The 14171-nt window shown below is 44.2% G+C and overlaps 1 protein-coding gene across 1 annotated transcript in view; it reads right to left on the bottom strand.

Annotated features, from left to right (window-relative positions):
* Positions 1-13276, bottom strand: part of CNNM1 (cyclin and CBS domain divalent metal cation transport mediator 1) — a 50552-nt gene extending 37276 nt beyond the window's left edge. Inside the window, exon 1 of the mRNA XM_069460633.1 lies at positions 11713-13276. Within this exon, the coding sequence (XP_069316734.1) occupies positions 11713-13276 (1564 nt within the window). The remainder of the gene's footprint in view (positions 1-11712) is intronic.
* Between the last annotated feature and the right edge of the window lie 895 nt (positions 13277-14171).

Below are 14171 nucleotides of genomic sequence, written 5' to 3'. Positions count from 1 at the left end.
GCAGCACATATACAAAATGCAAATTCTGGGGCCCCACCCCTTCCCTATAGAATCAGGATTGGGGGGAGGCGGTGAAGTGGGGCCCAGACAGTTGTTTTAATGAGCTCTCCAGGTGATTCTTATGCATACTAAAGTTTGAGAAGCGCTGTTCTTGACACTGGCTACTCAAAGTGTGGTCCTTGAATCAGAAGCACTGGCATCACTTGGGAGCTTGTGAGAGATGCAGAAGTTCAGGCCCCTATCTTAGCTCTTTGAATCGGAATCTGCGTTTCATCAAGATCTCCAGGTGATTCTTATGCACATTTGAGTACAAGCACTGGTCAATACTATCTTGGTTTTCTTCCCACACTTATGGCTGATATTTCTGTTTCCATTTTGGATTCCTTTATTTTATCCTCACCTACAGATATATATATCTTAAAGACTCTAGCTTAATGATTCTCAACCCCGGTTGCATGTTGAAATTACCCGAGAAGCTTTCAAACCGATTACTGCCTATGTCCCACCCACAGGAATTCTGATCTAACTGAGGTGTGGTCAGGACACTGGGATGTTTAAAACTTCTTTAGGTTATTCTAATGAGCAATTCTAGTTATAACAAGAATCTCTGCTCTGGTTTTTGATCCTCTGCTCTTCTTGCTCAAAGATTCCAAAAGGGTCCATCACTTTAAATATCACCATCACCTTTATTGGGAACTAGATTTATATCTTAACATCAGTGTCTGTTTTGAACTCTTATCCTGTTTTAGACATTTTGCCTGAGCTGTCCTGTCTTGTCAAAATCACTTATCCACACAGAAACTCCTGATCTTCAAGACCTACCATCCCTGCTCTTCCCCATTCTTCACTACAATAAATGGCACCATCAGCCTTCTAGTTACCCAGAGGCAAACCCAAGAGTCATCTTTTACCTTTTCCTTTACTGCTATTTAGAAAAAATTCCCAGATTATTCCAATTCTTCTTCCTTTAGTCTTCAACGACAAGTATTTATTGAATGCCTACCACACACCGAGTATTCTTCTAGGCACTCGAAACACAGCAATGAACATAGTGCACAAAATCATCTTCCTCCTGCAGATTGCACTTTTGTAAGTGGAGGTGAGAGATAATAAGCCAGATAAATATATAAAATACATAGTGCAATACTAAGGAGAAGAACAAGGAGGGAGTATATGGGAGTAAGTGAGCAGGTGTGACAATTTCAGTTAGGGGTTACCAGGGACAAACTCCCTGAGAAGGTGATGTTTGAATAAGGTTCCAGAGGTGGTGAGGTAGGGAGGTTCATTGGTATCTGGGGGATAGCTCTGCAGTAGAACAAGCTGCTAGGGCCCTGAGTTGAGAGTGACTGATGCGCTTGAGGAATGGCAAGGAGGCCAGTGTGGTGGTTGTAGATATTAGTGGGAGCCAAGGTCAGGAAGGTGAGAAGTTGGGGAGGTGAAGATGTGATAGAGCCTGGAAGGCCTTTGTAAGGACTTTGGGTCTTATGCTAAGTGACATAAAGAAACCATTGTAGAATTTTGTGTTTGTGTGTGTGTGTGGGTTTTTTTTTTTTTTTTGCAAAAAAGTGACATGATTTGACTTATGTTTTAAAAGGAACTCTCTAGCTGCTGTGTTAAGAATAGACACAAAGTGGGCAGAAGTGAAAGCAGGGAGATCTGATAGGAAGCTCTGGCAATAATCCAAATGAGAGATGACTGGTGGCTGAGACTGGATCGCAGAAGTGCAGGTGGAGAGATGCTGTCAGACTCTCTAGATATGTTTTAAAGCAGAGCCAACAGGAGGACTGGATGTGGGGTGAAATATAAAAGAAGTTTTGGTCTGAACAACTAGAAGAGTGGAACTGCAGTTTCTAGAGTTTGGGAATGTCGTACAAGGAGCAGGTATAGCAAAAAGAGCAGGAGCTCAGTTTTGGACAAGTTTAAGTTTGAGATGCCTTTTCAACCTCCAAGTAGAGATGTCAAGTGGCAGTTAGAAATATAAGTCTGGAGTTCGAGTTGATGATATCTTTGGGAGAATGAATGAGATCAACATGGGAGTGAGAGTAGACAGAGAAGAGATCCATTTCTGAGCCCTGAGGCACTCCAATATTTAGAGGTCACAGAAATGCAACATTCCTGCAACAAATATTTGAGCATCTGATAAGAGTAGGCACTGTTCCAGGTGCTGAGGATGCATCAGCAGATATGATGTAGGCAGAACCAGTAAAGGGGACTGGGAAGGCATGGCCAGAAGGTAATAAAGTTTCAGATTTTTGTCCCTTTCCAATTCTAAGTGTTCTTAATTTCCATGCTCTCATCCCATCTTGGACAACTGCACTAATATCCTAACCAATCCTCCTCTTGTGGGTTTTATTTTTTTTTAATTTTTTTTTTTTTTTTTAGCTCTAATCCATTCCAAATACTAAAACGAGATTAACTGTCCCCCAGAGTCTGCATTTATGAGATGAGTTTACTCCCCATCTCAATAACATGTACTAGTTAGCGAGGGGGATAGTTTCTGAACTCTTGTTCCTGGCACTAAAGGCTCCCATGGATTTTTGGTATATACTTTGCTTTCTTTCCCACTACTCTATCAAAATGTATTGTGCTTATTCCCCATTCATAAAATAACTGGTCCAAGGATACTTAGCTAATAAATGGTAGAGACAAACTTTGAACTCAGGGAACTGAATAGGGCCCATCCTGGCTAGGGTTTGTGGAAAGCTTCACGACCCAACTAGACAAGACTGGATACTTTAACCCTAGGCCTCTCAAACACAGAGTTGGTTTTGGAGGCTGCCTAGAGGGACAGTTTGACTCTCTCCAGATTCAGACTAAACATGACCAGGACCCCCTGCTTAAAAATCACCATGGCCTCTGCTATTCCTTAGGATATTTTAAACAAAAAAAAAATTTTAAAAATCATCATGGTGACCCAGAATGATTTGGCTAATCTTTGGCACATGGTGTCATTCTCAGGCCACCAACTAACCTCAGATACGAGGTAGACACATTGGAAGGCAAACAGGGCTGCCCTTAGACATCCAGCAGATCGGTTAGTTCTGGGCTGTGGTCAAACTAGGCTAGTCTCTGGAAGAAGTGAGATATGTGGGCTCTCAGGGGCTCTATTTGAAGCAAGTTAGACACCTGAAATGACTTTAAAACCCACCCTCATTGCAGGTGAAGACAGCCTAAGCGACTCCAGTGTTCTCCACACTTTTTTTTTTTTTTTCCCAAATCTAAACCAAGCTGACTCCCAAGAGCATGGGTCAACATTCACTCCATTTTCTAAGGTTTGCCATAGTGGTGACCGCAATACCTACTGTACACTAGGTACATACGTTACTTCTAGTCTTCATAATATCTCTGCAAAATAGGGACTGTTATTACTAATATGGAGATGAGGAAACCAAGAGTTAGAAAAATAAGTGACTTGTCCAAGGCCAACCATTAGTGTGTGATGGAGCCAGGAACAAGCCCAGGTCTGTCTGCCTCCCCAGCCTATGTCCCTTCCAACACAAGGCAGACTCCACATTCCAGGCCAAATCTCTTTACTGTCTCTGATGTATTAAGAGCAATGGGAACATATTTTGTCAATATCCAGAGGCTGCAGGAACAGGCAGAGCTAATGCCCAGCACCTCACCAGAATGTTAGCAAGGGAGGAGAAGGCCACTGAACTGGGAAGGGGAAGGGAGTTGCAATCTCACCTCCCCACTATACTTCTGCCTTCTGGTCCAATCCTTCCTATGTTTAGCCTGATATATATTTTATTCTATAGACTGCTTGGAGCTTTGAGGGGTTTTGTTTGTATGGCTGTGATGTTTGTTTATATGGTCTTTTTTTTTTATTTGCCTGAGATGGCTGAGGAAGGGCAGAGTGATGGGGAAGGAAATCTGATTCCAACTGATGACAGGATAAAAGAAATATAAGGAACCTACTACATCTCAATTTTGGTCTCCTGGGCCCTATCCAAAGTAAACAGCTCTCATTTTTTTTTTTCTTATTATATACAGTGAGTTTTACATGGTCTGAAACAGAGAAAGGACTGTTTATATAAGATGACTAACTATATACAATTCATTTGCTTAGATCAGGGAGGTAAGAAACGAAAGGTGGAGTGTCTCAAGTGCTGTAAGGGAATTATCTTTACCTTCATAGTAGACTTACAAAGTAGTATCATTATTTTCCTTTTAAGAAGAAGAAAGATAAGTCTTAGAGTGGTAGAGTGACCTGCCCCAGTCAGAGCTAGTAAACAAAGGAGCTGGGATCCAGGTCCAGGCCTCTGGGATCCTGTGTGTCCTAGTCTCCCCGGTCTGAGACAGCAAGTCACAGATGTGGGTTATAGTTCCACCTCTGTCACTAACATTGAGCAAGACACTTGAGTCTTTGGAACCTAGGTGCCTCATATACAATACAGGGAAAAAAAATGCTGACCTCATATTCACAGTGAGTACAAAATGAATTGCTGAATGAGAAATTTTGTGTATATGACTGTGACATTTGTTTATATGGTCATATTTTTTATTTGCCAATAAATAAATGTAAAGGCTTTGCAACTATAAGGGATTATCATTGCTATTTTTATTATTTGTTCTTTCTGAGCCTGTTTTCTCAACCTTTAAATTAAAGGATGGGACCACTTGATTGCCAAGGTTTCTTTTCTGGCTCTAAAATTCTATACTTTAAGTCTAAACAGCTCTGGGCTACAAAAACAGCTTGGTTTTACAGGATGCTTCTTTGTGATAATATATAAGAGAATTTTAACAGTGCCAACAGAGCCTTTTGTGTCTACAAAGGGCTCTGAGCTCCTAATATTTATATCTTAATATGGAAGAACTCCTTAGAATAAGGTGAGAAAAAGCTACTTTTTCACATGCTAAGTGGTTTTTATCTATACAATCAAATAAAATCATTCTCTACCAAATCAGGAAGAGAAACACAAAAATGTTATCCTACAGATCCTTGCAGCAACCACCTTGATTTGGAAAAACAAAACTGTGCCTTTCTCATTTTTTTTTTTAAAGGGCTGCACTTTGTGGTAATCGTCCTGCTCTACTTTATAGGAAATAATCAACACCTTTATCACAAAAGAATTTCTTGAGCCACTAAAAGGCAATTATAAAAAAATCAACCATGTCATCCAGAGCACCATGGTAACAAACATCACCAGGGCATGAAAAAATAGCTGTTAGTCACTAGAATCGAAGCTGGTTGGCAGTTTAGCTTGCTAAGCAACACTGCCATAAAAATAGCAGAGTAACAGCCATTATCTGGAGGTTTGATTCTGCATGGCTTTGAATCCGGTCCCAGAAGGAACTGTCCCTGGTCCCTATACCAACTCCGTACCCTAGCCTTTCAGTCAAAGCCTAATTAATTAATCATTTATCCAGCAAGTATTTATTGAAGCTTATTGTATATCAGGCATGTGATTCTCAACATGGGTATTTACTTGGTTCCTCAGTTAAATAGAAGCTAAAAGTGAGATGCACACAGGAATAGTGGTTTTATGAAGGGAACCGTGGAGCAGGGATTTGCTGAAGGCAGACTCGAAGAGAACTAACAGCTGTCAGCCAGAAGACAGAGAAAAAATTTAACAGTAGACAGAGGATGGCTTTATAATACAGCATAAAATAACTACATTCTCATGACCATGATCCTGTGTCATCAAAAAAAGATTAAGTTAATTTAGGAGCCTTTGTAAAGGAAAACAGGAATGGGTATAAAACATTTTAGAAATATCATCAAAAATGGTTAAAACATACAGTTTTGGCATTTGAAAGGGACAAAAATTATGTCTGACAAATCTCCCGTCTGCCTAGTTCCCCATTTTGCTGGAAGAAAAGCATCATTATGATAATGGCTTTACCAGCACTTTAAATGCAGTGCCGGCTCCTCCTCCGCCTTTATGTTTCTAGTTTAAACTCCTGCCTCAGCTGGAATGCTCTTTCCCTTCATAATTGCTTATCAGAGTTCCTCTCCTTCTTTCAAGGCCAAACTGAAATTCTACTTTCTCAGAGTTCTCCCAGATCATTCAGGGACTTATTTCTCCCTTCCCTTATTACCCGCAGATGCTTTCTGGCTGCCTCTGCCTATATCCCAGGCTGCCTTGTACTGTCATTTCTATCAGGGCCCTTCCTCCCTTCACGTTCCTGGACAGAAGGGTCAACCCACATTTATATCCACGTTTACCTGCCAGAACCCTGGCACTCAGTGCGTGGTACTGAACTGAATTGCCCCGACACTCGACAGTCACTGGGGGCAGAGGGAAGGATGGCTGGCGGAGGTGGTGCTTCCCTAGTGGATGTTACACAGCCCAGGGGGCCCACGTGGCACCCGCTCTGGCCTGTCTTCCTCAGGGCCTTTGCATGTCTGCTCCCTTCTCCTGGAGCTCTTCCTCCTCCTCTGATGAACTTCTTACCACTTTTAAGGATTCAGCTCAAATACCACTTGGGGAAAGGGGAGTCTATCTTTACCCATAAGACCACGTCAGGGCCCCCTATTATATGCTGTTATAGCTCCCTATACTTTTTCTTCAACTCACTTATCACAGTTTATAATTATTTCTTAGCGAATATTTCTCTCATTACTCAACCGCAAGCCCCAGGAGAGCAGGAATGGTGCCTGTCTTGTCCATGCTATATCCCCTGTGCCAATCACAGGCCTGGCATGGAATAATGCCCATGTGATATATGGAGGAAGGAAGAGAAGGAAGGAGGGAAGAAGAATTAGGAAGAATCTCTATTCGGAAAGGAACACATAGTAGAAAATAAGAAGAGAATTGAGAGTTGTTATTGAAGGTCCAGGGATCCCCAAATGTGGGCCTAGAGGTAAACCAGTTTAGAAGAATACTAGAAAAACCCACAGACCCTCTTCTGAGACACCCGAAAGCTTTAAGGGAGCCAGAAACACAACCAAATGTATTTGGTGGTTAAAAATGGAACAGATGAGCTATGACATTCTTCAAATAAAAGAGACATTATGAAGGATAATAAAAAGAAATGGAATTTAACTGCAGCCTGTGGGATTCAGATTAGATAAAAAGATAGTCTGACTATGAAGGCTGGTATGGCCTGGAAAAGATAACTAAATCAAAAAAGTAAGGGCAAATTAGGTTCTCTCTCAGGTTTTTTAGTGCCCTTTCCAGCTCGGATTCTATTGTTACCTGGCATTTCTTTTGCCAGGCTGAAAAAAGAAAAGGAATATTGTGTAATATTATAACAATCATAATGAAAATGTTTAAAGAAAAAAAATAAACCGACAATTTTACCATATTACATAATTATTTCACTTTTCCTTGTTTCTTTTTACTCTTTCTCCCTGTACATGAAGAACTATGCTTTGTTTACTACGTGCTCTATTATTTAGAAGGCAAACATCTCATTCTAATTTTTGCTAATTATTATTTAAAACATTTTAAAGAACATTACATCTAATTATACCAGTGAAATATAACTTTCAATGAAAACAACTTTTTCTTTTAAGGAAGACAAAGAATATAGCACCAACATCTTGGCAGGTTTTTATAGAATTAATCAATGGAATGTTTATTCTTCCTGGTAAAATATCTCATCCTGTTAATCGTTGTCTTAGTAGTGAGGAAGGGAGACTGGAGGGACAGTGGTGCCATTAATTAGGACAGAGACCCACCAAGAGGAAGAGGAGAGATTTGCTGTGGTCAGTGGAATAATACTAATTATTCTGTACTTAGGGTTAATCATACTCAAACATAGAAATACAGGATTAGCTCTTTAACATCATTTATCCAAGAAATGTTTACATATCCCCTAGCCATGTTGGCCACTGTGCTTGTCCTGAGAATACAAAGTAAATAAGATTCATTCGCTGCCCTCAGGGAACTCACAGTCCAGTGGGGAGAAATACTGTTCCCTTTGGTAAAGCTAGCACACTAGGTGGAAAGACCATTTTCCTTTTTCCTACTCCTAAAGACCTGCAACTCATAAGAAGTATAGAGATAAAATCCCATATGGACAAAGAGCTTTGGAGTTACATGACCTGGGCCCTGAATTTGGGCCTTGCAATATACTATTAATAGTTGAATGATGATCTTAGACCAAATAACCCTTCTGGGTCTTAGGGCTGTCACCTGTAACTACAGCGTTGTTTTAAAGAGTGGATAAGAGAAGGTATGTAGAAATGTTCTGTGAAGTACAATATACATATTAGCAATTATTGTAATTATAAAAGCTACATTTCTAGCCTGCAGAAACCAGAGGTGAATCAGCCAGACGTGAATCAGTCAAAGGTGAAAAGGCCACCTTTGAATTCTGTCAGTGACAAGAATTCCAGGATAAAGGAAAAAACAAGACTGGTGTCTTAGAGAAAAAAGAACAGGCTTTGGGGTCCCACAGACCTAGTTCAAATCACAATTCAGTCAGTTACTAGCTATGGAAAGTTGAGCAAGTGATGTTATCGATCTGAGCTTTAGTTTCTTCATCTGTAAAATGGAGTTAATAATACCTACCCAGGAGGGTTCTTTTGAATATGTAAAGGGTTTCTGGTGTGGTGCCTGGTAGAGTTGTTGCTCAGCTAATGATAACTGTGCTCTTATTAGTATTATCATTTTCCTCTTCTGCCTCTTAAGGGATTTGTTTAGGTGGTTAACTTACTTGAGATACAAGGAAGTGAGGGAAATGGAAGAGCTATTAAAGACTTGCTTAAAAAGTTATTTTTAAAGGTAAAGAAAAGCAGCTCAACTCAGTTTTCCTCTCCTAACCTACAGCACAAAAATAACTTGTATAGAAACTGACCACTGCATTATAAGAGTTGGAGCCTGAGAATAGCCACCTTGTTAATTATTCCTTGTATTCTAAGTAGATCTATCAAGCACTGTTAATAAGGGTTCTCTAAAAGAAATGCTTCTCAAACTTTAATGTACACATGAGCCATCTGGGGGCTTGTTAAAATGCAGATTTCCCTTTAATGGATTTAGGGGGAGGCATTTCTAATAAACTCCCACGTGAAACTCATGCTGCTGGTTCGTGGACCATACTTTGAGGAAGTAGGAAGGCTCTGAAATATCTTCCTTGGCATGGTGTTCATGTAATGGCCTGCTTCTCCTTAGCAATCTACCTAACTACAAACTAACTATTACTAGAACACTTAACAAGCTTTTTTTCAGACCAGATTTAGAAATTTTGTACAGGGACTCGTTTCAGATCAATATCAATTTTTTGAGCAGCCTACTATGTACGGCACTGTGCAAGGTGCTAGGGATAAAAAAGGTTAATGACACAATTTCTACTTCTAAAGATTGCTCTTATTCTAACACTGTATGCCCTCTAGACTGTTAACCTCCTGAGGACAGCCTTGCCTCCCCTGTTGCTTAAAGCTGTATAGATAATAAATATTAAATGAATGAAAGAATGGGCTCACAGGAGTTTCATTAAAAATGTCTTCTGGCAACACAGGACCATGAGACACTATTTTTTTTTTTGGATAGTGTTTCACTCTGTTTCCCAGGCTGGAGTGCAGTGGCACAATCACATCTTACTGCAGCCTCAAACTCCTGGGCTCAAGTGATCCTCCCACCTCAGCCTCCTGAGTAGCTGGGACTATAGGCACACATCACCACACCTGGCTAATTTTTTAAATTTTTTGTAGATGAGGTCTCACTATATTGCCCAGGCTGATCTCACTGGCCTCAAGCGATCCTCTCACCTCAGCCTCCCAAAGTGCTGCAATTAGACGCATGAGCCCACTGTGCCCAGTGGAGACATTATCTTAACTGCTCTCTTAACTATCACCTGTAAGAGGTGAATGAGTTAAAATGAGGCTATTAGAATGGGCCCTAATCCAATCTGACTGATGTCCTTATAAGAGGAGAAAATTGGACACATGAGGAGGCATCAGGGATGCACATACACAGAGGAAATACCATGTCTGCAAGCCAAGGAGAGGGGCTTCAGAAGAAACCAAACCTGCCAGACACCTTGATCTTGGATTACTGGCCTCCAGAACTGTGACAAAATAAAATTTTGCTGTTTCAGCCACTTGGTAGTATTTTGTTATGGCAGCCCTTGCAAACTAATACAGATTTTAAACACATTTAATGCCCAGATCCAAGACCCTACTTCTGTAGGCATACACAAAGTATAAGCATAATTCTAAGAGAGGATAAATGAACCTCAAAGTGCAGTAAGAACTATTAATGCAAGGATTAAGGGAGATAGAAGAAGGTGAAACAGCAGCCCAAAATGGGCTAAAATAGCTGCCATACACACATTTCTCTCCCTTTCTCATAATACCAACACCAAATCTGGAGCTGTTCTCTCCCCAAATCTGAGACTGAAAGTAGCTTTTTTAGACAGTTTCCCCTTTCTCAGGCTACATTTTAATATTTAACATGATTTCAAAATATCGTGGCAGGAGGAAGATCCCAAATTTCTCTCCGTATTCAACATCCTGAAGACTACTTGTGATGATAGGTAATGAGATTGAATTTTTGACAAATAAGAAAACTTCTACAAAATGCACAAATTAGAGTCCTGCGAGCCATAGGGAAACTACATTTGAAGCCTAATTCTAAAGTAAGGGATTTGTTTTTTTTAATTTTGCTTTTTGTTTTTAATAACATGCCAACTGATATGTTATTGGGTGCCTCTTTTAAAATAATCATTCTGGAAAGTCCTATCCTTATTCTATCATGTCATTATTATTTAATTATGTCGAGTTCCTTTTAGGGTTTGTGAGATAGTCTTTTGAGTGCTCTCAATGTTGACTCTTGAAAATAGATTTGATTTTCAACAACAATCTGGTGAATCAGGGGAACAGTTAAACTGCGTAATGCCAAAAGGATTGACTCTAAAGTATCTAGGCTGACTTTTCTTGAGTGAATTTGTACTCAACCCCAGAAGGTGGTTTGCAAAAACAAACCCCAGACATGAAGTAAACATGTCATAGGCGTGACATCACGTTTGAGGGTGGGAGTGGGGATGGTGACTGCACTGAAGGAAACCCCACTCATTTGGATATGCAGGTTTTCTAGGGTCTTCTCTTGCCAGAATATTTCCTCAGGTCCAGATCTATCCTATTTCATAGACAAGTTCCCAGGAATACAAGGACTCCACTGCCTTAGTCAACTTTTAATCCCCAACTTGGGTACTTAATATACGTTGAATGAACAGCTGATGCAAAGTTAAACATGGGGAAGAATGTCTAACAGGCTCACTCTGCATGACTTGAAGGGCAGAACTTGGAGGCTCTGGAGACAGAAATTTCTGCTCCATGTGACACTGTCAGCAGCTGGAGCTGTCCAGCAATGGAGTTAAGTTTGCTCTGGAAATAGTGAGCTTCCAGTGCTGGGAGTTTAAAGCAAAGGTTACTTGTTAATGGAATCTGTAGAGGTGCCCTCTATAATGGGTGAGGAGCTATGCACTGACCTCTAAGGGTTATCCCCACAGTCCAACCTACACAATACCTGGCACTTGGTTGGTAGGCCCTGGAAAATACTCAGGGAATGGAATGAGTGAGGAATATGGTGCGTCTTGTGAGCTAAGCAAAGGGGAATAGCACTGGGGCTCAGTCAGCTGCGAGGAAAGTAGAGAGAAGTGAGGTGAAAATATCGAGGAAGCCAAGAGATAGGGTCTTCCTTGAATTTTTGGTAACATAGGAGAGAAATTGCTTTGGGTACCTAAAGCCTCACATGGTTATGAAAGGATGATGATACCTTTGAAGGGGATAAGAGTTGGGGGAGGAGACAGACCACTGCTCACCCTTCTTAAACTCCTCCAGCACCGTGTCCAGCCGGGTATCATTGAAGACGCAGTGCAGGGGCCGGTTGTAGAAGCGGGTGACGGTGAGGAGTGGGGTACAGTCGTCGGGGTCCACGAAAGCCAAGTCCTTGACAAACAAAATGTCCACAATGTTGTGCCGCTGGTCGCCCTCGTACACTGGGATACGAGTGTAGCCGCTGCGCAGGATCTCGGAGACAGTGGCGAAGTCGAGCACCGCGTCAGAGCGCAGCATGAAGCAGTCTCCGAGGGGGGTCAGCACCTCCTCCACCACCTTGGTGCGCAGCTCCAGGGCGCCCTGTATAATGTTGAGCTCTTCCTTCACGAGGTCGCTGTAGGGGTCTGCGGCCCGCAGCGTCTCCAGCAGCTTCTCCCTTGTGTAGAAGGTGCTGATCTCCTGGCGCAGTGCCCAATCCAGCAGGCGGCCCAGCGGGTAGCACACGGGGAAGGCGGCCACCATCAGAAGCCGCGTCAGGCACACACTGTGTGAGGCGATGGCCAGCCCGTGCCGCGAACACACAGAGTAGGGGCAGATTTCAGCGCCCAGGAACACGGCGCCGGTGCACACGAGCGCCGGCAGCCATGGGAAGTGAATCCCCACCTCGCTGTAGTCTTCCTCTGTGCCCCCGACGCCCGGAGGCAGGGAAGCATACAGCCAGCCCGCCAGGGCCGCGTTGGCTCCGGCTTGGCCCAGGAGCAGGGTGCAGAGCAGATGGGTCCCCCTGCCGCGCACGGCCTGCACGCGGCGCGCCTGCTCCTGCTCCGCTGCCGAGCCGCTGTTCCGCAGCACCCGTAACTCCACTGGGTCCAGCGAGAGCAGGCTCAGGCGCAGGCCGCTGAACAGGGCGGACAGAGCGAGCAAGAGGAGCGCCCCGAGTGCCCGCAGCCAAGCGGGGGCCAGCAAGTCCCCGCCCGGGCCGTAGAGTCGCGGGCGGACGCGCAGCAGGAAGCCGCCAGCGGCGCCGTGGTGGTGCCAAGCGCGCCCATCCCAGGCGCACAGCGAGAAGAGCTTCCCGCCACCGCCCGCGCCGCCCCGCTCCGCTTCGCCCTTGCGCAGCTCCCGCACCCGCACCTGGACCAGGGCTGAGCCCGCCACGCCCCCGGGGCGCAGAGGCCCCAGGACCTCCACGTCCGATGCCCAGTCGCTCTGCTCACGGCAGCGCTGCGGTCCCGGGGGCCGCGTGGGTACCGCACTGGGCGCCACGCCGCTGCCGCCCGGGGGCTCCTCGATAAACACTAGCCGCGGAGTCCAGTCGCCGGTGCCGTTCTCCCCCGGGGAGAGGGTGGGTGCGGGCACCCGCGCGGACGGCGCTTCGGGTCCGGGCTGGAAATAGACGCGCAGGAGGAAGCTGGTGCCTTCGGCCGCACGCAGGGTACCCCCTTCCAGGGACACGCGGCCTCCAGCGGTGTCCTCGGGCCGCAGGCCCAGCAGCCAAGCGGCGGCAGCCGGGGGCCGAGGAGAAAGAGAAAAGAAGAGCAGGAGCACAGCGCCTCGGCTGCAGCAGTCCCGGAGCCTGACACCCACCGCCGCCGCCGCCGCCGCCATCCTGCACCCGGCGCGGCTGCACGTGATACTGCAGAAAGCCGAGCAAGAGCTGGAGGGAGGAGGAGCCGGAGCCGGGAACCCAGCCCCAGGCAGGTCACCACGTGTATGCCCCCGGCGCGTGTGGGCTGGAGGCGGCGGAGATTCAGATCTTGCCTGGGCTGGGGGGCCCTGCTGGGGGTTGGAGATGGCCACGCATCATGGCCCAGTGTGTAGCCGGTACACACTTCAGTGTATCTGAGAGGCAGCCTGGGGAAGGCTTGGCTTGGAGATGGCCTTCTACTTCAGCAGTAAGGCGCCTCTCCGCGAGCTCCTACCCGGCAGTAATTCCCTGCCGGCCCCACTGCTTCCCCATTGGTCCGGGATATTTCCCAGGTTTACGCATCTACTCCTGCCACTTGCGTTCCCCCTTCTGGCCAAAAGATAGTCTGGAGGCAAGTCTTGGATCTGAAAACTTGTAGTATTTGGTATCAACTCCAGCTGACCTTTTCATATTATAAAAATTTCCTAATTATTTAAGTTCAATTTCTTAAGATCCGAATGTCCATCAATAAGAAATTATTGAAATAAATCACGACACGACTATGCAACGGGATATTATGCAGCAAGAAAAAAGAATGAGGTTGATCCATTGTATATGTGTTATGGAAAAATCTAAGTAATTGTAGAAAAATAGCAAGGTACAGAATAGCATGTATAATATTCTACATTTATTTTAAAAGTACTTTTGTATAAATTTGTATATACACACACATATATATCTGCATTTTAAAACGCAGAAGATACACAAGAAACTTGGGGCAGTGTTTACCTCTGGGAAGCAGGATTAGAGTCTGGAAGTATGATTGAGAGAGACTTTTTAAAAAGTTTAGATTAACAGGAAGTTGCAAAGATAATA

This window comes from Eulemur rufifrons, chromosome 28, assembly GCF_041146395.1.
Source record: "Eulemur rufifrons isolate Redbay chromosome 28, OSU_ERuf_1, whole genome shotgun sequence".
NCBI lineage: Eukaryota > Metazoa > Chordata > Mammalia > Primates > Lemuridae > Eulemur > Eulemur rufifrons.
The sequence above is the reverse complement of the archived record's forward strand: the minus strand, read 5'-3'. Positions and strand labels throughout refer to the sequence as shown.